The sequence below is a fragment of the Hylobates moloch genome, unplaced genomic scaffold (genome assembly GCF_009828535.3).
Source record: "Hylobates moloch isolate HMO894 unplaced genomic scaffold, HMol_V3 SCAFFOLD_10, whole genome shotgun sequence".
NCBI classification, from domain to species: domain Eukaryota; kingdom Metazoa; phylum Chordata; class Mammalia; order Primates; family Hylobatidae; genus Hylobates; species Hylobates moloch.
This window is the reverse complement of record NW_026652285.1, coordinates 69,655,050-69,676,423: the sequence shown is the minus strand read 5'-3', so window position 1 is coordinate 69,676,423 and position 21,374 is coordinate 69,655,050. Positions and strand designations below refer to the sequence as shown.

At 37.9% G+C, this 21,374-nt stretch overlaps 1 protein-coding gene across 2 annotated transcripts in view; it reads right to left on the bottom strand.

Moving 5' to 3' along the window:
* Positions 1–21,374, bottom strand: part of TDRD7 (tudor domain containing 7) — an 86,724-nt gene that overhangs the window by 12,164 nt on the left and 53,186 nt on the right. Inside the window, exons 8-15 of one of the 2 annotated variants that reach the window (XM_032164629.2) lie at positions 20,131–20,317; positions 14,492–14,603; positions 12,660–12,862; positions 11,535–11,669; positions 9,703–9,789; positions 6,601–6,735; positions 3,153–3,263; positions 752–1,254 (exon numbers count right to left, since the gene is read on the bottom strand). In XM_032164629.2, the coding sequence (XP_032020520.1) occupies positions 752–1,254; positions 3,153–3,263; positions 6,601–6,735; positions 9,703–9,789; positions 11,535–11,669; positions 12,660–12,862; positions 14,492–14,603; positions 20,131–20,317 (1,473 nt within the window). The remainder of the gene's footprint in view (positions 1–751; positions 1,255–3,152; positions 3,264–6,600; positions 6,736–9,702; positions 9,790–11,534; positions 11,670–12,659; positions 12,863–14,491; positions 14,604–20,130; positions 20,318–21,374) is intronic. The other variant, XM_032164630.2, reaches the window with a different exon arrangement.

Here is a 21,374-nt window from a genome sequence, read left to right as displayed (position 1 = left end):
TTGCCATCTTCCAACAAGTGACTTTTCTTCTAGGAATCTATCCTGTAAATAAATAATCACAAATGCAAAGATTTACATTCACTATTATTTATAATAGTGAAAGATACAGGAGAGAAAACCTTACATAACAAAATAGAATGGTTAGTAAATTATGATTTCACTGGGAGAAAGGAATTCTGTATATCATGATTAAAATAGCCATTATAAAGGTTCCTGAAGAAATTTTATCACATGGAAAAATGTTCATGACATAATGTTAGGCCAAAAAAGCAGGTACAAAATTATATATACTAATAATATACCAACTATATAAATATGCACATATAAAATTAGAGGAAATACATAAGTAGTTTAACAAGTGTTATGTGTGGGTGGTTGATTTTAATTTCTTGTGCTTTTTTTATATTTTAAAAATTTTCCATAATATTTTTACTTTTAAAATAAAAAATCATTAAATGAAAAAAATCTGGTTATTTTCTGAATAAAAATATTTTTCTAATAGAAGAATAGAAAAAACATTTAAACATTCATTTTAGTTATATAATTGGGTTTTAACAGAAATATGGCCAACAGATTTTTTGATAAATGACATCATTTTAAATACTAGAAAATCGCAAAAATTACTGGGTTTGTTTCACATTCAAAATTCCCATTAGTACAGTTCAAAGTCCCCCTGCCAAGATTAAGACTCTGGCATCATTTTACAAATTTTTCTTAGGAGTAGAATAAAATGCTTTGTCCAAGGACCTACTTATTTTCCACTTTTGCAGCATACACTTGGTCTTTCTCCACTGCTATGTGGCGCTCTTCAGACACGCTGTAATATAGAATCATCTCTTCCATCAGAACTTCCAACTTATGTATCTCCTGCCAAGGCTGGATGACGAAGTAGCCTGGGTGACAGGCCACAGGCACATACACATCCATGTGTTCCCCTGGCTTTGATAAGTGGACAGGAGGTGGCAGTTCCTCTGTGGAGAAGGAGCTCGTATGGTCCACCATGGACTTTTTGATGACATCTGTGAGGTTCTTTCTGAAATTCTCTCCAGTGTTGCCCGACACGGGCATGTTGCCATTTTTGCTGTTGGGAGAGCCAGCTCCACTGGATATGGCACTCAAAAACACATCCTTCTGATGCTTCCACAAGTCTGCATTTGTAATCTGGTGATTAATACTGCAATGAGGATCAGGGAAGTTCTTAGGGGTAAATAAATAAACATGTGCGATCCCTCTGGTTTCATCCACTTTTGCAACCTTTGGAAAAAAAAAATATAAGAAATACAAGTTCACATTAAATTTTGAGAGGCAGTTATAGTAACCTTAATTATTAAAACACAGTATTTTGCCAAAACCCTTGCTAAAATCCATTTTATTTAAGGAAAGATAAATTATCACAGCTTGGCAATGAATGGGCTCTGAAGTCAAAATAGTCTAGGAAACAGTGCAGGCTTATGGAAATAAAAAATTTACTAATCTTTAAAAAGTCTGAGAAAACTTTATAACTTGCTATAGGTCATTATCATTGAGAGAAAGGATTCTATATATCAGGATTAAAATAGTTTACATTAATGACATTTCAAAACAAAGTAGAAATGACAAGTATGATGAACCCTGATATACTCATCACCCAGCATCAATAATAAAAAACAATCACAATGATGGCAAAATGATTTATGAGCGTTCTGCTTAAGGCTGGTGTGTCCTCAAGACTGGGAAGGGAAGGAAAAAGTTCTGACATCCACCATATCTGTAAGCACCCCTCTTTCAAATTCCTTGTCTGGTCCTAGTATATGTCCTCACCCCTTTCCCCATCTCCAATTACATGGGAAGACAGGCACCTGGGGAAAAAAAGAGGAAGCAAGCTCCACAGAACGGGTCAAAATTAGTTTACACTTTTTGTGCAGGAGAACTTCTGACTACCTAACCATCTTTGCTCTTTCGGCCAGAGGGGTGTTTGTATGGAAATATCATACATTAATAATTGGGACTGTACTGCTGTGTGTCCCAAGGAGCTAGGTGACTGTTGGCTATTCTCATCAGCAACTCTGGTTTATCTTAGGAATGATAAAGATAAGATAGTTCCAGCCATATTTATCTTTTGCCAAATAGGGCTAGAAATGAAAGGCAGGAACACAGGCCTGAAGAGAGGGAGATAACAGCAAGGCAACCCATCTACAGTAATTTACTTAAAATTTTTTTTTTCCAACAAGATGCCTCTATTACATTCATCCTCTGAAGTACTAATTAAGTACTGACTGCGAATTCATTTTGATATTTATAATACAGAAGTACAGTTTTAAAAATTAACAAAAAGTATTTTTATTGAGTAACCATCCAATATTCTGGCTTTAGGAGCTTAAAGAGTAGCTGAGAAAACAGTATTATCATGTGACAATTGAAGAATATGGAATAGTATATAATTAAGCATGTAATTGTACACTACAAACCGCAAAGGAATACAAGGACAGAAAAATCACTGCTAGCTAGAATAATTTAGAGGTCTTCATGAAGATATTTTTCAAGGACATTTCATTTTAAATGTTTATATAAAACAGTCATACAATTTCCATCAGTTAACAGAGAAAAATTATCTTCTTAAATTTGTATTATTAGATATATGAGCAATGTTTTTGATTTAAAGATGCAAAAGTACAGAAAAAGAAACAATAGCTAGTGAAATAAGTACAGCAGATTAAATAAACTTTAGGAAAAAGAGGCTAAGGACCACAATTATAAACAAATGATTTGTTTATAATCTATTCTACATTGTGAATAAAAAAGAAATAGAAGACTTATTTAAATGATCTTTAGAAACATTTATCAAGCGATCTGTGGTCCCTCTGTTGGGGACTTAATCCCTTATCATGAAGCAAAATAGAAGTGGAGAACCATCTCTTCTACATTAATAATGGGAAAAATTATAAGAAGGATTTAAAAATAATACTGGAGACATAGGATAACTTCTTAAATAAGAACTAAACCATAAAATATCTTACAGCTACACATGTAGCCAATTTCCTGAATATAAAAAATGTGTTGGATGTGGAAGCATCCATTTTACAGTGAGATAAAATTCCTTCACAAAAACTAAATGAGCCCTGACAGCTGCCAGCTCCCTTTCTAAATGTATCAGGCCCAACAAGATAACTAACCTTAATGCTACAGTCCGAGCAATTCAAAACAGAATCTCTTAACCAAAGCACTGCATCTGGTGTCCACATGCCAATAGATTGTGGAAGATCTGCTAAACAGCACTTAATGGCCTGAAAAGAAAATATGATGGAAAAGTGAACACATCATGTTAAAATACCTAGTTATGAGTAATGTTAATATTATTTTCCTACAAATCAAATGTTACCAAGATAGACAGCAAGCAACAACAGCTAATAATGACAATCACAGTTCCTGGTTTGAGCATCTGCTATGTTCCCAACTCTATTTATATAACTACTATTGTCTTTACTCCTTTAAGAGCCAGGGCTTACCCCCAGCACTCCATACACTTCCCACCGTACAATACTTCTGCATGACAGGTGTTGCAGCCCCATTTCACAGATGGGGAAATGGACTCAGAAAGACTGGGTAAGATACCAAAGTTGCAAAGACAGGGTTGGGACTTTTATCAAGGTCTACCCTCTAGCTCAACTTAAAAAAAAAAAAAAAAAAAAAAAAAATTGTCATTTGGAGGAAATCTGATTCCTGTTGCTTCATTCAGCATTTCCTGAGTACCTCGTGGATACCAGGCACATTTGTTTGCCTTTTGAAGGAGGTTGTAATGAGAATTAAGGAGGGTAAGAAAAACTGAAATCCACAGGTCCCTAAAAGCTTCATTTTCCCCAGTGCTTTTTAGCTCCTACCACCACTATACAACCATCTGTAGAATGGCTACAACAGAGGCTAAAAAGTGAACTCAGGGATTTCCTTCAGCTTCAAGCAAACCCTCGAATCAATGGAAGCAATTTTGTGAAGGGGATGAAACCTAGTTCCAGGATTCCTTTTCCTCTCTGAGCCCCTTCCTGTCTTCCTGCCTTCCTCCCTCAGGAGCTCTAAGCCTCTTGCTCTGCTGGCTGGATGTGGTACCTTTCTTGTTGGAGAGGTGGTCACTTAGAGCAGACAGCACACTTGAATATCTGCAGGGGCTGGGCAGGCAATGAGGGAGTAGGGCAGACTCGATGGGGCCAGCAGAGGAGAAGGCCCCAAGCTCCTAAGGAGCTCTGCCCCACAAGAAGAGTGCTCAGTAGAGTCAGATTTTCCAATTTGTCAAGAGAGAAGCCAGAAGTAGGAATTTTTGTGTGAAATTTCCTAATTTTAAAATCCTGGCAACCAATTCACATTTTTAAAATACTGTAAGAGCCAAGAGCCAAAACTCAGTATTTAAGGGTTGGCTTTGGCTGACAGTCCATCGGTTTGGTACTCTGATTTAGACTCTTGGAGAGATGTTGTGAGCCAGAGGTTGGGCTAGCTGGCTTTTAAAGTTCTCCCAACCAACAGTCTTCACATTTGTCAAATAATAAACCTAGATAAGATTATGAAAAAAAATTTTTAGTGATTGTTAATGCCGTAGCATACAGGTGGTACTGTTGTGGACTTTCAGACAATCACAGTGGTGGAACAGATTCCCAACTGCCCTCCAGCCCAGGGGATCTTTTCTAGGTAAGGCTGGCCCTGCATGGCTGTTCCAACAAGAGGTATTATTAAGTCAGAGTAGCACTTAAAGGCCCATCAATTTCCAGAATCATGGCTGAACAATGGACAGTAAAAATGATTTTGAAAAAAGCTTCTCTGTAATAGTCATGGCTAGAAAAAGCAATGGTGATGGGAGGGAGAGATATGTCAAAAGCCATGCTACAACAAAAGCCAAAATTGACAAATGGGATCTAATTAAACTAAAGAGCTTCTGCACAGCAAAAGAAACTACCATCAGAGTGAACAGGCAACCTACAAAATGGGAGAAAATTTTCGCAACCTACTCATCTGACAAAGGGCTAATATCCAGAATCTACAATGAACTCAAACAAATTTACAAGAAAAAAAACAAACAACCCCATCAAAAAGTGAGCGAAGGATATGAACAGACACTTCTCAAAAGAAGACATTTATGCAGCCAAAAAACACGTGAAAAAATGCTCATCATCACTGGCCATCAGAGAAATGCAAATCAAAACCAAAATGAGATACCATTTCACACCAGTTAGAATGGCCATCATTAAAAAGTCAGGAAACAACAGGTGCTGGAGAGGATGTGGAGAAATAGGAACACTTTTATACTGTTGGTGGACTGTAAACTAGTTCAACCATTGTGGAAGTCAGTGTGGTGATTCCTCAGGGATCTAGAACTAGAAATACCATTTGACCCAGCCATCCCATTACTGGGTATATACCCAAAGGATTATAAATCATGCTGCTATAAAGACACATGCACACATATGTTTATTGTGGCACTATTCACAATAGCAAAGACTTGGAACCAACCCAAATGTCCAACAACAATAGACTGGATTAAGAAAATGTGGCACATATACACCATGGAATACTATGCAGTCATAAAAAATGATGAGTTCATGTCCTTTGTAGGGACATGGATGAAAGTGGAAATGATCATTCTCAGCAAACTATCACAAGGACAAAAAACCAAACACTGCATATTCTCACTCACAGGTGGGAATTGAACAATGAGAACTCATGGACACAGGAAGGGGAACATCACACTCTGGGGACTGTTGTGGGGTGGGGGGAGGGGGGAGGGATAGCATTAGGAGATATACCTGATGTTAAATGACGAGTTAATGAGTGCAGCACACCAACATGGCACATGTATACATATGTAACAAACCTGCACATTGTGCACATGTACCCTAAAACTTAAAGTATAATAATAATAAAATTAAAAAAAATTTTTTACAGGTAATTAAAAAAAAAGCCATGCTAATTATGGACAATGTTTTATTCACTGAGTTTGATGGCAGAAGATGTCTTCTTGAAAATGTTAGTAAATGGGCATCTTGAAGTTGTAGAATACTGCATTGTTTTATTTTTTAAAAGATATTAATTTCTGCACAAAGTCCTCTATTTCTCCTAAAGGTAGTGAGTAGTTCTAAACAACTCAAAATATTCAAAATCCTTATCATCTGAACATTCACGAATAAAGAAAGGATCGGCTGAAGTTAATCTTTTAATTAAAATGTATGGTGGGGAAGTCACCGAGAAAATGATTATGTCTAAACAGATTTCCAAAGAAAATGGTTACCTAATTAAACTAAAAACTCTAAAAATAAACATTTATACACAATATTCTGGAACTGTATATAAGTCAGTACTGGCATCTAATTATCAAAATGGAACCTGTAACTGGACAACACAGCTTAATGACTGGATGCTCTTGAAAACAAATATTTCTCAAACAACAGTCTGTAAATATGACTGGCCTTCTTGTCTAAGTCAGTCATGTTTTACTTCTGAAAACCAGTAGACAACCACATTTGGACAATTTCCAATTTTCTTAAAAATTAATGAGATCAAAACTGAGAAGGCGTCTTACAATAAGATTATGAACACATCAAAATCTGTTCCAGCAAATCTCCCAGGCTGGTAACACAGTACCTGAGGTGGTATTGCAATCATTCCTTGTAGAAACCGAGGTGGAATTTCCCTGAGCTCTGACACTTTTACAGATGTCACAGTGCCAGAGTCCAGGAACTGAACATCAAGAGCCCGGCTGCTGTGAACGTTTGTAATCTGAAATGAGATAAGTGTTGGCTCATTTATTAGCATATTCAAAAGACCAAAATGCTTCTGTGCAATTACATTTTGTACAATCCTGAATTGCATATTAAAAGCAACAGACTATCAATGTTAAAATTTTCCCTTAATTTAAAATGTATTTATTTACTAAATATTATTATTATTATTTTGAGATGGAGTCTTGTTCTGTCACCCAGGCTGGAGTGCAGTGGTGCAATCTCGGCTCGCTGCAACCTCCACCTCCCAGGTTCAAGCGATTCTCCTGCCTCAGCCTCCCAAGTAGCTGGGATTACAGGTGCCCACCACCACAACCAGCTAATTTTCTTGTATTTTTTAGTAGAGATGGGGTTTCACCATGTTGGCCAGGCTGGTCTCAAACTCTTGACCTCAAAAGATCCACCCACGTTGGCCTCCCAAAGTGCTGGGATTACAGGTGTGAGCCACCATGCCAAGCCTACTAAATATTGTTTTAGAGTAGAATTGCTTTCAACATCTAGTTAATCAGTAATAATCAGAAAACTGATCATAAACAGTAAAATAAGTATAGTAATATTTATTATTTCTCCAATTCTAGGATGTGACTTATTATAAAATGATTTGATACATTATTATATATTGCTGATTATAAGATACAGTCTGTTCTCCAAAATATTAAAATATAAGGGAAAAACTATTGTTTTGGGGTCAAAACAATAATTACCTTTGCAATTATTTGTATAACTATCAAGAATAAATACATGATTAAACATAGGATCTGCTTTTCACTAATTAGTTTTCCTTCCCTGACTTTCCATACATCACTAAGAGAATGAGTACTCAAACCTTTTATCTACCTTGAAGGTAGACAATATACAATTTGATAATAACAAAAATAATACTAGATATTTATCTAAAGTATTTGGACATACACCAAGAAGGCTTCTTTTTGCCAAAAATGCATAACCTAAATTTAAACATGAAGATACTCAAATTGTGAGATACTTTACAACATAATGCTATTCTTCAAAAAGTCAGGAATAGCAAAGAAAGGCTGAGTAACTGCCAGGCTGGAGTATACTAAGAAGACATGACAACTAAAGACAATGTGGGATCCAGATTGGATGCTGGAGCAGAAAAAGTACTTTGTGGGACAATTTGGGAAATGTATGTTCTGTGGATTAACTAATGGTTTTGTATTAATGTCAATTTCCTGGCTTTTATAATTATGCAATGGTTATATAGATGTTAACATTTGAGAAGGTAAAAGGCCAATGAGACCTCTTTGTGCTATTTTTGCAACTTGTAAAAAAGGAAAATTATTTCAAAATAAAAAGTTTAAAAAGTTAGTATGCATACATTTATATATTTTAAATTAAATCACACAGAACTTTAAGATCTGAAGAATGCCATGATCTTTTCAACGAGTCATGTTTTTGAAGTTCATACCTAGGCACATACCCCTTGGTCATATGACCCGAGATTTCAGCCTTCTGACATACATTCACATTAATAGCAATAATTACTTCAAAACTGCTACTCTCATTAAAGTAGACATGACCAAGTTTTATTTAAATAATGAAAAAAATCAGTTCAATTAAGTTATCAAAATGTTGCTGTGCAGCATTTAAAAAATTCAATAAAGCAACGATTCTTACCTTTTGGGGGTTGATTTGAGAATCTTACAAAATTATGCATACTTTTCCCCCAAAATATATAATACATGCACACACACAATTTGCATACAATTCCAGAAGGGTTGAGGGACCCCCCCTGAAAGTTGAGATCCTTGAATCTAGGTTAAGAACCTCTGTATCAAAGAAAAAAAAGAAAAAAAAAACAAGCCAATGTTTTTTTCTTAATTTTTTTTTTTTAGGTTTTTTTTTTTTTTCTTTTTGGTTTTGTAGAGATGGTATCTCACTATTGTGACCAGGCTGGTCTCAAACTCCTGACATCAAATGATCCTCCCGCCTTGGCCTCCCAAAGTGCTGGGATTACAGGTGTGTGCCACCTCAAACTAGATGAAGAGAGGGAGGGAAAGCAACCACAAAAATCCAAAACCTGCCTTTTTAAAAACATATAGAAACGCAAGATAAACCATAACAAAACTCCTTTCAAGTTCATAACTGAGCTTGCAAGAAAATAAGACAATTGTTAGTGACTAGAAATAGAAGAGTATGTGAACATTAAAGCCAAAATTGTCCTGGGCAGGAGACATGGCCTTAGATCCACGCAGGAGGCAGGGAGGATCTGATACTGCCCTATGAAGCCACAGTTCTTAAAGGGATATACTCTCAATGGAAGGGCAACTTTGGAAAGCAATTAAGCAAGATATAGTAAAATTGAAGATATGCATTCCCAATACCTAGAAACTCCATTCCTATGTATGTACCCTGGAAGACACAGACAGGAAGTTTCAAAAAATTAGGAACAATCTAAATATCCATCATCAGGAAGATGGAGTGATAACATTGGCATATTAATAGTGCTGAATCATACAGCAGTAAAAATAGATGAACTACAGCTGCACACATCAACATGAATGAATCTCACAAACATAATGAATGAAAAAGCATGACCAATACCTCTTACTACTTATATAAAGTTTGAAAATATTTATTCATTTAGTTACACTTATTCATTTACCTTTATATTATATACACATATTCACTAATATATTTCCACTATTTAAATATTAAAAATATATAGTAAAAGTGTGTATCTACAAGTACAAATACAGTAAGAATATAAACAAGTAAGAATGAGAAAAAACAAATGAAACTGGGGTGGAGGCAGAAGAAAGGGGATGTAAACTTTCTTCGACCATAACTTCAACCAGGAAACTTCAACCATACTGGTCATGTTTTATTTCATAAACTGGTGATGAGTCTATGAGTATTTATTCAATTTTTTAAAAAACCTGTGTGTATATTTGAAATATTTCACAGTAAGTTAAGATTAAAAAGCCAAGTGACTGATTTTTACCTCTACTCGTAACCATTTTCCTTTGCAATGGAAGAGGCAGATTTTCCCACAGAAGGGTAATGAAACAAAGCACTCGGAGGTCATGTGCTACAAAACAGAAATGCATGATACTCTTATTACTCTTAGCAAAGAGCATATTGCTACACCATTACAAAAACAGATCGCTGTGGCACTGGCAGACTTAACCGACATGTAGTCAGACTTCCAGCAATGGATGCAGCAAACACACAGGGTTATAAAACTTGTCTTGTTACTCATACATTTGTTGACAGTAGTTTACTCTCCCTACATGCACATGGCTCATATATCAGCATTGTTAACATGTCTAAAAACATTAGCATAAGATCATTATGATTCACTTAGGCACTGGCTCCATCAGTTACACATGAAGAGAGGTGTTGAATCTGATAAAAAGGAGAGCAGCATGGATGAAAAGTGAGGAGGTTGCGAGAGCTGTCTGTAGGCCTATTCTTTTCATCTCTTCACATTTAGATGCAAAGATAACATTTTAATTCCAAAACAAAGAAATGTTATCAACACAAATATGTATGTCAGTGCCAGTTAAATACCAACAAATCACAGCTGTAAAGATGAAGTCTCCTCATCTTCCTCTTTTGAAGTTGGGGGTACCTGTCCATGGTCTCTTTCTGTTCAGGGTGTGTGTTTCTACTCTCCCCAAAGGCAATGTCTCACTTAGGTTACAAGCGCAGTAGGAAATATCGAGTCCTTTTCACCACCAAAGGTTATAAGGACAACATCCATACAAATGAGTCACTGGAGTCAGCCAAGCTGGGGGTTTCAGATTTTTCAAAGATAGACTTAAAATTAAACCTCTGTAACACAGAACAAGATAAAGCTATAGGAATGTCTCAATTCCAGACTGTACTTTGAATGCGGATTTAACCTGATTCAGCGCATATTTTGGCATACCTATTCTACATAAGACACTAGATGAGATACTGTAAGGGACGCAGAAAATTGGTAAGGCACAGTCTATGCCCTCAAGAAGCATACGCTCTAGAAAGGCAAATAAGTACCCAAATAGCTAAAATATAAACCTGAATATGAATGCCCTGAGGTGCCTGATGTGCTTTGTGGGTGAGAGGGAAGAGTTCACTTCCAGGGACGAGGGGGTAAGGGCAGAAGTGGCAGTAGGGTTTAGTGATTTGGAAACCACAGCATATTCTGAAATATGACCATAATGTCCTAATGGAGGTAAGGAAACCATTTTAGAAACTTAAAGCACAATAAAACCTCTACAGAGCTTGATTCAGAAAAAAATAGTAGAATTAAAGGATAAGCTTATTAATACAATTTGAACTGCAGAACCACATTTATCAGGTGGCAGGTTCTCAGGGTCCACAAAGAGCTCAAGGAGTGATGGCTGAGAAGGAAGATGAAGGCAGAATTAAGGAGGAAAGTTTTATTATCCTCCTAAATTCCAAGGTTTCTCCTTGCCTGAGGCAGAAGAGTCAGCTGGCTCTAGCAGACAGTCACAGGCAGCTGCACTGTGGCATCACCAACTGCATGTTATAAATAACACATCTACCGATTGCTGAGCACTGACTACATGCCAGGCACAGTGTCCTCAGGACAATCCTATAGGGTACACACTATTGCTATCTTCGTTTTACATTGCAGAAACCAGTGTTGTGTTTTTCTTTTAAAGCTCTGAAGTCTGGAGCTCTTTACCTACTATTCTAGGGATTCCATTTCAGAATACTAAAAAATTGTTCATACAAAAAAAATTGTTCATACTTATGCAATTTAGTAAATTACTCTTGTTTGTAATTTTAGGGCTAATTTTAGAGGTAGAAGAGGTTCTGCTATACCTTGCAATGGAAGTAGTCCTCTATCTTATGTAGAAGATCACTGAGCTTGTTCAGACCCTTACAAGGCACCTGGCAGTAGAGTGTCCCATCAGAGCAAATATTAGTTACTTTGACATTTGTGTACATGGCGTCAACCTATAACAGACAAAGGATACCTCGTGAATGCTTGAGAGCAGAATGCAGCTCTTACCTACCTAAAGGGTATCTACCTAAACATCCCATAACCAGTCTTTGCATTTTAAAATCTTTAAGTTAGAGTATACGTAAGATGAAATGCAATATATAGCTTAAATGTACAGAACTAATTTGGATTCTTTTTAAAAGAAATGTCTAATATCATTTATGCCAAGCACAAAATAGACATTGTGTATACATTCCCATACTCCATTGTCTGAAAGGCCAAGACTGTCTTTAATGTTGGTTTATTTTCTCCCCATTTATTTAGAAAAAGAATTACATAAACCATGTTTTGCAACATTAACAGAAGTGAAAATAAACTCTCACAAAATCAAATCCATCATCAGCCTACTTTCTAATCTGTGTCCAGCGGCCACATGAATTTGAGTAATTTTAAAAAACCATAACCAAAATAAATATTCAATTTTACCCATTTTTAGTCAAACCATAATAAAGACATTCACAGTGGTTCTACTTATTAAAACAGAAGTTTTCCCACTGTTTCTATGAAATCTTTAAAATGACCATTTTTAACATCTCATCTTATTCTCCTGGGTAGATATTCTATAATTTATTTAAAGGCTTCCTTCTTTTGGGGCATTTATGTTCTTCACATTAAAAAAAAAGTTAAAGCTAATAATCAACATCTTCGTGGACCCAATTTTCCCTTCTTTTGTATTATTTTTCCTTATTATCTTTACAAAATAATCTCATAAAATCAACAGATGCTCATTGCAGGAAATGGAAAATAAAAATTCCAGTTCCTAAGAAACAATTACTCTGAACATTTTGGTACTTTTTTCCCTTCTAGCCCCACTCCCTCCTTTTTTCCCCTCAATGTAAATGTAATCTGTCTCTATCAACTGTTAGCCTAAAATGTATAATATTCTGGTGATTTTTCTCTCATACAAAATGTGTAACAAGCAACAACAGTGATCACAGTGGTACCTGCAGGTGAACTTCTAGTGACTTGTCACATATAGCCTTCAAGCAGGTGGCATTGATATTGATATCATCTTCTCCTGAGGTATCATACAGAACAACAAGTGGAATGTCAGCTTTGTCAAGTATTTCCACTGCAAAGATCTTTCCACAAGTTAAAGATTCAACCACCTTCACTAGATCAGGGTCATCACTTAGGACTTCCAAGCCTGAAAAATATTGAATCTTTTAATTTCTACTTAATTAGAAAAATCATTTCAAGATGAACAGATGGATTGTGTCTGTTTTGACCATTATTAAAATTATAAGCCTACTGCAAAATTATTAAATTTTATATGAAAGCTTTGTTTTATAATCTTTATCTTACCTCTTAGGTTTTAAAAAAATATAATGTAAATGCCCTTTTGAATGATACACTAAGGCAGGCAATGTTAAAACAAGCAGAAAAATGGATAATCAATCAGAATTTCTACCTTGGGAGAAACAGTCTTCACTTTATACATGAACACATATTTAAAACCAAAAAACTAACACATATGAGAAGCCATCAATTATGTCTTCTAGTCATATGTTTGTAATGCACTTCCTACATATATACAATTATTTTTCTTATGAAATGAACACATATTTATTGGAAATTGAGACAACCACTATTGTTTCTTTTTTACTGACCCTTAGGATACCAAAGAACCTTCTGATTTATCAAAGAGAGATTAAGTAGTGTTTAACATAACACAGGTATTAGATGAATTTTGTTGTAGTCCAACTACTCCTTAAATTCTTAGAAAATTATAGTTCCACATAATATATATGACAATCCTAAGTTAATGTATTAAATGCATTAAAACTAGCTCATATTTCCCCCAATGGTACTATAATGCCTATTTCCATATTTTTCTACTTTAAATCCACAAGCTAAAATTCAGACTCCTCCTGAGTTTTTTCTTCTTGTTCTGTTCTCCAGACTTATAACTTTGAACTTTTCTCAAACATTTAATTTCAACACCCTAAATCCTGTCCTATGCTCTTGATACATTCTTTCCAACACCAACTTCTAAAAGTTGTTAACAAGTTTTTTAAATTTCTTCAGGTTTATCTCACAGATAAGAGTCAAACCCAGCTCCTGTGACATAAGAATTCATCCCACTGGGAAGGAGGCATTTCTTCAGAGTACTAATTTTCATGAAATAATTATGATCATTTTCTGCATTTGGCTCAAGTCCCCCCAGCATGGTGCATATTTCAATGCCTTTCCTTATCACGAACATGACCAATGTGTCATCTGTCCTTTAAGTTTATCCCTACATGGCACTCTCATATAGGTGGATTCCTCTGTTTCCTTTAGGAGGAAGGAAAAGAACAATGATACATCTACTATGCCAGAAACTGCATGTGACCTGTGATCAAACTCATGCTTGGGTGCGTGAGGGTGTGTCAGTCACATCCTCATAGAATCACCACAGTCCATCTCAGTGGGAAAGGGGCTGAGAGTCAACTCATAACATGCTGAACAACATATTGAAACTGATCAAATGTCATGAAACAGGGCCTCTATCAATTGTTACTAGGGCAGTCAGAACAAGAAATATCCCTTTAAGATGGCTATTGACATTTTTATAAGAAATTATAATACGTTTTTATATATAACATAAAATATAAAAACATAACATTTTTATAATGGTATCTTATAAAGAACACATTAGACATGAATTTAAACCTTTCAAGAAGTAACACATTATAACACGAGATACTTAGTTCATTTTAGGATTCAACCATCCAAATGTACAGTGGTAATAACCTATTGAAATGCAGAGAGTTTTTTAAAAAGTTCCTCTTACCTGCAAGCTTACATTTTGTAGCTTGAAATGAGAGTGAACAAAACTTCGGGTTTAATTTGTATGCTTTGGTTTTTTCAACATTTTCACTAAAACCATAGTCAACATAGCATACCTAATGATTAAAAAAACAGAATGTTTAGTTCTTTATCCTCTCTTTAAAAAATTCATTTGATACACTTAATTGGCTCAATCTTATTCCATAATCAGCAAGCTGAGTGGCACAGTGGCACCTGGAAAAAGCTGGGGAGGTGTCCCTGACTTACCACAGAAGAGAAAGGCTGGAGCTGAGACGAAGGAAACCAGGGGTCCTGGTTCCAGGCCCCAGTCTTCTACCTCACCCTACCCCTTCAATGGGAAGAACAGGACTGCTCAGCCCTGCCACCTTGCTGTTGCCAGTCTCTCAGCAGCCTATCTACCTGGTTCTGCCAACTCTGCTCCCCTCCCCTTTGGTACTTTCATTAATATCATAATGCCTGCATCAGCTTATTCTTTTTTGAGTTACACATTTCCACTCATTCCCTGGACAGCAGTATTTGTTTCTATGGCAGGCATCATCCTTGTGGTATTTATCAGATTCTAAATCCCCAAAGCAGCATTTGTGATGGCTATTCTCAGCTACTGTGCTTCCAGGGACCGAGATGCTTCATCAATGACAACAATGGTATCACTGCTGAACAACATGGAATTCTAAACTGAAAAACAGGTGTACCTATTTTTTTCAAGGGTGTGAAGCTGGGTTAGGCCTTCTTTCAGCTCAGCAAAAGGCCCTAAGTCTGCTGAACAGAGGTCTGTGTTTGCAGAAACCTGCACAACTTTTCCTCACCATTAGCACAGATTGTTAAGAGCCTGGATATTATTTTTAAGAATATTTATAGAATCTTCAGTTTAAAAGGATTATATAAACACAAAGCCTTTTTTTGAGAAAAATAAAAATCTAGAAACATTAAGCTATGGTTTAGAATAACTAAGAATCTAAGGGAAAATGTTGAAAACCTAATATGCATCTCTAATTAAAGAAGATGATGGTTATTAAAAGACACAAAGCAAACACAACAATAACAAAAACCAGGGCAAAGTCTTGGCCTTAATACCAAGTAACATGAGGTAGGTTCCTTTCACTGCCTCCCTGAAAATAAAGTCCACAGGCCAGCTTCTTAGTACCTAGATTATGGTACTAAACACACGAAACAAAAACCCTCCCCAGCAGAGAATCTAAGGGAAAAAAGCAGAAGACACCACTAACTCCTTTCCTTGGCCATGTGATAAGTGGGCCTGTGGGGCCTGTCTACCTTGTATCAGAAAGATCATCTCTTAGAATCCACATCTGACTCAACACAGACTTAGGCCTAGATCGCTAGTAGGGCTGCATGTCAGGCAGCTGGCCATTTAAGTGCACAAATCTATTTCTCCAATCCTAAATTAGCACCTGCTTTTACTTCTCATAGGCCTCAGGAGTCAGGCAGCTCTCAGTTCCTTTAACAGCTATCACCACCTACAACTTAGATTCTGTTCTTCCCAGGCCCAAAATGGAGGTAACGTGGTCTGACAATAGGACATAGCATGTGAAATCATGACTCCTGGGAAATTCAGAATGTATTCTTAGCACAAGAACAGATTAAAGAATAACTGCTCCAAAGCCTCAAAAGAAAGTGTTTCTGAACTGTTTGTAGCTTCTTTTCTTGTTTTTAATCATACATGTTTGTATGGCAACTGCAGTGTATAAAACGCTTGTCCATGCATTGTCCAGTGTGACTCTCACCACACTCTGCTCTGTGTCCTTTGCTCTGTGAGGGTTCAGTAGTCTCTCTCTCTCTCTAATGTCCTAGGATCAGGGCCAGTAGTCACATAATCCTGGCATAAGGCCCCAGTCCATTCTTGGTTCTCTGGCACCATCAAGTGGACAAAGGTCTCCCAGCACTACCTATCACCCAGCAGACTCCCCTGGGATGTGCGCCTGGGTCAGGCCAAACTGGCACCAGCCTCAGCGGGTGACTGCATCTCCTGTTTCTCCTACTCACCAAGGATCTGACAGGGAAAGCAAGGAAGGAATCAGTACTTACCACCAGACAAAGTTCAATTCAAGCGAAGCAAGCCTGGTGCTAAGTAGCTGGGGTTTCTCCAAATAAAGGGAGAAACCGTCTCTGTCAGCTTCGTGGGGATGTGGGGAACAAGTTCAGGCCCGGATTGCTACAGTCACCACTGTCCCAAGAGCTTGCTACTGCACAAGATACCGAGCTACCTTTTTTATTCTTCACATCCAGCCCATAATTCTCAGCAGCAATGACGAGGCTGGTCACTCCCTTCTTCATGAGACGCTTTCTTTTTCTGGCTTCTGTGACACCACTCTCTTGGTTTTTCTTCTTGGGCCATCTTTACAGGCTTCTCTGCTCCCCTAATGCCTCCATGTAAATACTGAAGGGTTTCAGGACCTGGTCCCAGGCCCCTCCTCCTCTCTACGTGTATTCTCTCTCTAGGGGATCTCATCTTGTCCTGTGATTTCAATAGCACCCATATGCTGATGCCTCCCAACCTGACACATCTCCAGTCCTAACTGCTCCCTGAGCTCCAAATTCATCCATGTGACATTTGATAGCTATTCTCAAACCTAGCAGGTCCTATGAAATTCTCAATTGTTCTCCACAATGGTTTTCCTCTCTGACTTCCCAATTTCAAAAAATAGCACCAATATCTAGTCAACTGCTCAAGCCCCAAATCCAGTAGCTTATCTTCAATCTTCTCTTTTGCTTACCATCCACTTCTAACAGGTCAGTGTCCTGTCAGTTCTACCTCCAAATATATCCTGAATCTCTTCCACTACCTCCATCTTCACTAATCCAGGTTACAAGGTAGCTGGCTATTACAACAGCCACCTAACCAGTATTACTTTCCTTCTGTGCCCTATTATACACTCCATTCCCCCACAACAGTCCCAGAATGATTTCTGAAGCATCTAAATGAGGTCACATCACTCTGCCTATCTCTTGCTTGAGAGTTATTTTCTATCATAGTTATTTCCTTTATTGGTTATTTCCTTCATTGTACTAAAATTGTTTTGTGTGTTTATTGCATGCTTGTCATCTCTCTTTTCTCACTAGAATGTAAGCTTCATGAGAACAAGGACTTGTATGTTTTGTTCTTGGCTCCAGGAAAAAGTGAAAAAGTGTATCAGGCAGATACAACATGATGAGAGTGTCTGAATTTACAGATAAGCAATCAGGGAAGTTAAATAACTTTCCTAAGGCCACACAGCTAGAAATGGAAGAGCTGAGACTCAGTTCTGACACGAGAGCTTGAATTCCCAAAGTAGAAGGAGGGAGGGAGGAAAGAAAGTGACTGCCCTATCGACTTCAGACTGGGAGATATCCTTTTGGAATATCTGCATTATTTATTGTAAATATTGTTACACTGTTAATGTGTCACTAAGATTTACGTATGATTCTTCTCTTCATAAGAAATCTCTGTGCCTTAAAATAGCTTAGCTTTTGTTGAACTTCCTAAGGGCCGGGGGAGTGAAATGGCCAGGAAATAGAAGTTTATCTAGGAACATTTAGGGATAGTTATCTCCTATCAACTAGAGACCCAGAGGAATGGAGGGACTTGACCAAAGGCACACACCCAAATACAGGCAGACTCAGGACTAGTGCCCAAGCCCTGTGTTCTCCTTTGGTCCAGTGATCATCGTGGTCCTTAGCTTCTTCCAGGTTTCAAACTTTATCCAAGTATAATTTACACTGAATAAAAGATACCTGTTTACAATACAGTTTGATGGGCTTTGATCAATGTATACATCCATATAATCATCACCATAATCAACATATAGACCATTTACACCACCCCAAAAAGTCTCCTCTTGCCCTGTGCAATTAGCCCCCCTCCACCTCCTGTCCCAGGCAACCACTGATCTGATTTCTATCACTGCAGATGAATTTTACCTGCTCTTAGACATCATTTACATGAAATCATACAACATTACTCTCTTGTGCCTGGCTTCTTTTGCTCAGCACAAAATCTGTGAGGTTTGTCCATGAAACTATGTATATCAGTAGTTAATTCCTTTGTATTGTTAACAGTATTCCACTACATGAATAAACTATAATTTGTTTTTATGATTCACCTGTTGGTGAACATTTGGGCTGTGTCCAGTTTGGGGCTATTAATAATAATGCTGCAACACACATGTATGTACAAGAAACCTTGTGGGCCTTAGAGGTCATATGGCAAGTGTTCATAAGAAACTGGCAAACTATTTTCCAACTTTCAGATTTTTAAAGTCAGTCAAATTACTTAAAATTTGTGCCTCTGTAGATTCAGCTAGGGAATTTCCTAAATGCCTCTGCAAATGGGAAAGCGTGGCTGGGTGGTTGGGTGAGCTTACTTCTGGAGAGGGTCAGGGCCTCTCCTATTGAGCAACCTGCTAAGAAACAGCAGTATCCCTTTCTGACCTCCTAACTCTCACTTGTAGCGGGGGTTCAGTGGCCAGTAACTGATGGACTTAAGCCTGCATTCAGGGACTGGTCATCTGCACTCAGTGACACATATAGGATTACCAGCTGGCGGCTGATAGTGGCACATGGAATAAGGTTTTGTATTATGGAACAGAGGCTGCAGAAATAGAAACATATTTCCCTGCTTGCAAAATCTAGAGAAAACCAAAAGATCTTAGATACATTCCCCTCACAGTCCAAGAGCGCTCTGTATAAATACAAGGGACTATAGAAGTGGGGAACTAGGGTCACCCTTCTGCACAGTGTCCTTCCCATCATGAAGGACAGAAATGAACCCAAGTCTTAAAGCACATTGCCCTTTAGGGAAGGGAGACATCTTAACAATCGAGAAAGAAAAGACTTTCTCTCCCTCCAAATTCTCTATCAAGTAGCAGGCCCATTATTCAAAGGATAAATTCCAAATAGACACACAGCTTCCACCAAGATAGAAAGAAGTAACACATTAAAAATACACTAGTACAACTGACCACACAGCACACGGAGCTAATACCTAATTTCTCTGCATGTTATTTGGGTGTTCCAAGGCCCTGAGACACTACTGCTCTCAGGGAAACTGTGCTTCTTGGTCTCTGCATTGACGGTATGAAAAGGCAAAGGGCAGAGGCTGATATCCACGAATGTAGCCAAGCCCAGAAGAGTCTGCTGATGGAAGCGAGTGGCAAACGGGCCCACTGGCCTTTTCAAGAGGGTGGAGAGGGCTACGCTGGGAGCAGCTGTGGAGAAGGACCTGTGTCTTGGCTACAGAAGAGGGGGAAGAATAATGGTCTCCTTTGGTCTGTATGGCTTCCCTCACTCCAAAGTACTGGCCTTGATAAGAAGCCCACAGAGTTCTGGTCAGTATTCATTATACATCCCCTGGGAATAGGAAGTGTCTTTCCCTGATTGGATAATGTGTTATGAATACTCCCATGGGGAATTTATTTTTTTAACGAAAACTCTTGAGATAATATAACTACCACGAATTTAAAGGCTGACAGGGATAACCTTTTACAGATATTATCTTTTCAACTTCCACTGAAAACTACCTTTAGTTATAGGATACATTTAAATTTGAAAAATGTAAAAAATATTTACATTTGGAAAATAATAAGGTATTTGTATCCATAATGCTATGACAAAGTAAACAGTGCTTGCCTTTATTTTGTTCTCTTCTGTTGAGATGACCTGTGCCCGTAACCAGGCGTCCTCCTCAGCATTTACGGCCAGCAACTGCCCAACATTCACGGCCTGGACTGGTGTGACCTTAGGATTCTTACTGTAATATTCCTTCATCTCATCTTCCATTAATTCCTGAGCAGCAGAATAGTCTTTGCCCACATACCTGAATCAGTCAAAAGAAGAGAATGCAAATGAAGTAACCTAGAAGAAGAAAAGCAATAGGAATTCGTTTTTGTCCTTCTTTTTTCTCTGCTGCCATCTTTGGTTCCAGCCTCGGACTTGCTTATATCAACAGGGAGGACAAGGTGTATTCAGTGAAATACTTATCTCTTGAAAAAGAAGATAAGGGGGCTGGGCACGGTGGCTCACACCTGTAATTCCAGCACTTTGGGAGGCCGAGGCAGGCGGATCACAAGGTCAGGAGTTTGAGACCAGCCTGGCCAATATGGTGAAATCCTATCTCTACTAAAAATACAAAAATTAGCTGGGTGTGGGGGGTGGATGCCTGTAGTCCCAGCTACTTGGGAGGCTGAGGCAGGAGAATCGCTTGAACCCGGGAGGTGGAAGTTGCAGGTTGCAGTGAGCCAAGATCACACCACTGCACTCCAGCCTGGACGACAGAGTGAGACTCCCTCTCAGAGAAGGGATAATGGAGATTGCACAAAACACACACCAAACAACACAGCAAACGTTTGGTCCAACATATCCCACAACAAAGGAAACGTGGAGCAATCCAGACAACGAGAGGGCATAACAAGAAGCAGCGATAGTGTCCTCAGGAAGGACAAGGCTGAGAAAAGAGTCAGGAAGGGGAGAGAGGAGGAGACGCGGAAAATGGAGATACCAAGAGAGGCCTGGAGGCCAGAGAAGTGAGGGTCAATGCTGGATCTTGACTAAGGCTGCTGGAAATCTTTACAGATTACTAAGAAGAGAATCTAGAACATAGTTTTGCCCTAACTAGGGCTGGGTCAAGCTTTGAAAAGCAATGAAATTTTACTAGAGAAAAAACAAAGCTGTAAGTACACTAAATACAACAATGTGACACCCCCCTCCAAACTTATTAAAGAATTTGAACAAATTACAACAAAATATTGACTTCTGATACCCTTAAAAGAGGTACCATATTCTAGTCAAATGTCTCTAAAACTGTATGCTTGTTGAGAAACTTTTTTTTTTTTCAGGATTATGTCCTTATTCCTTTCTACACTTTTCTACTGTTG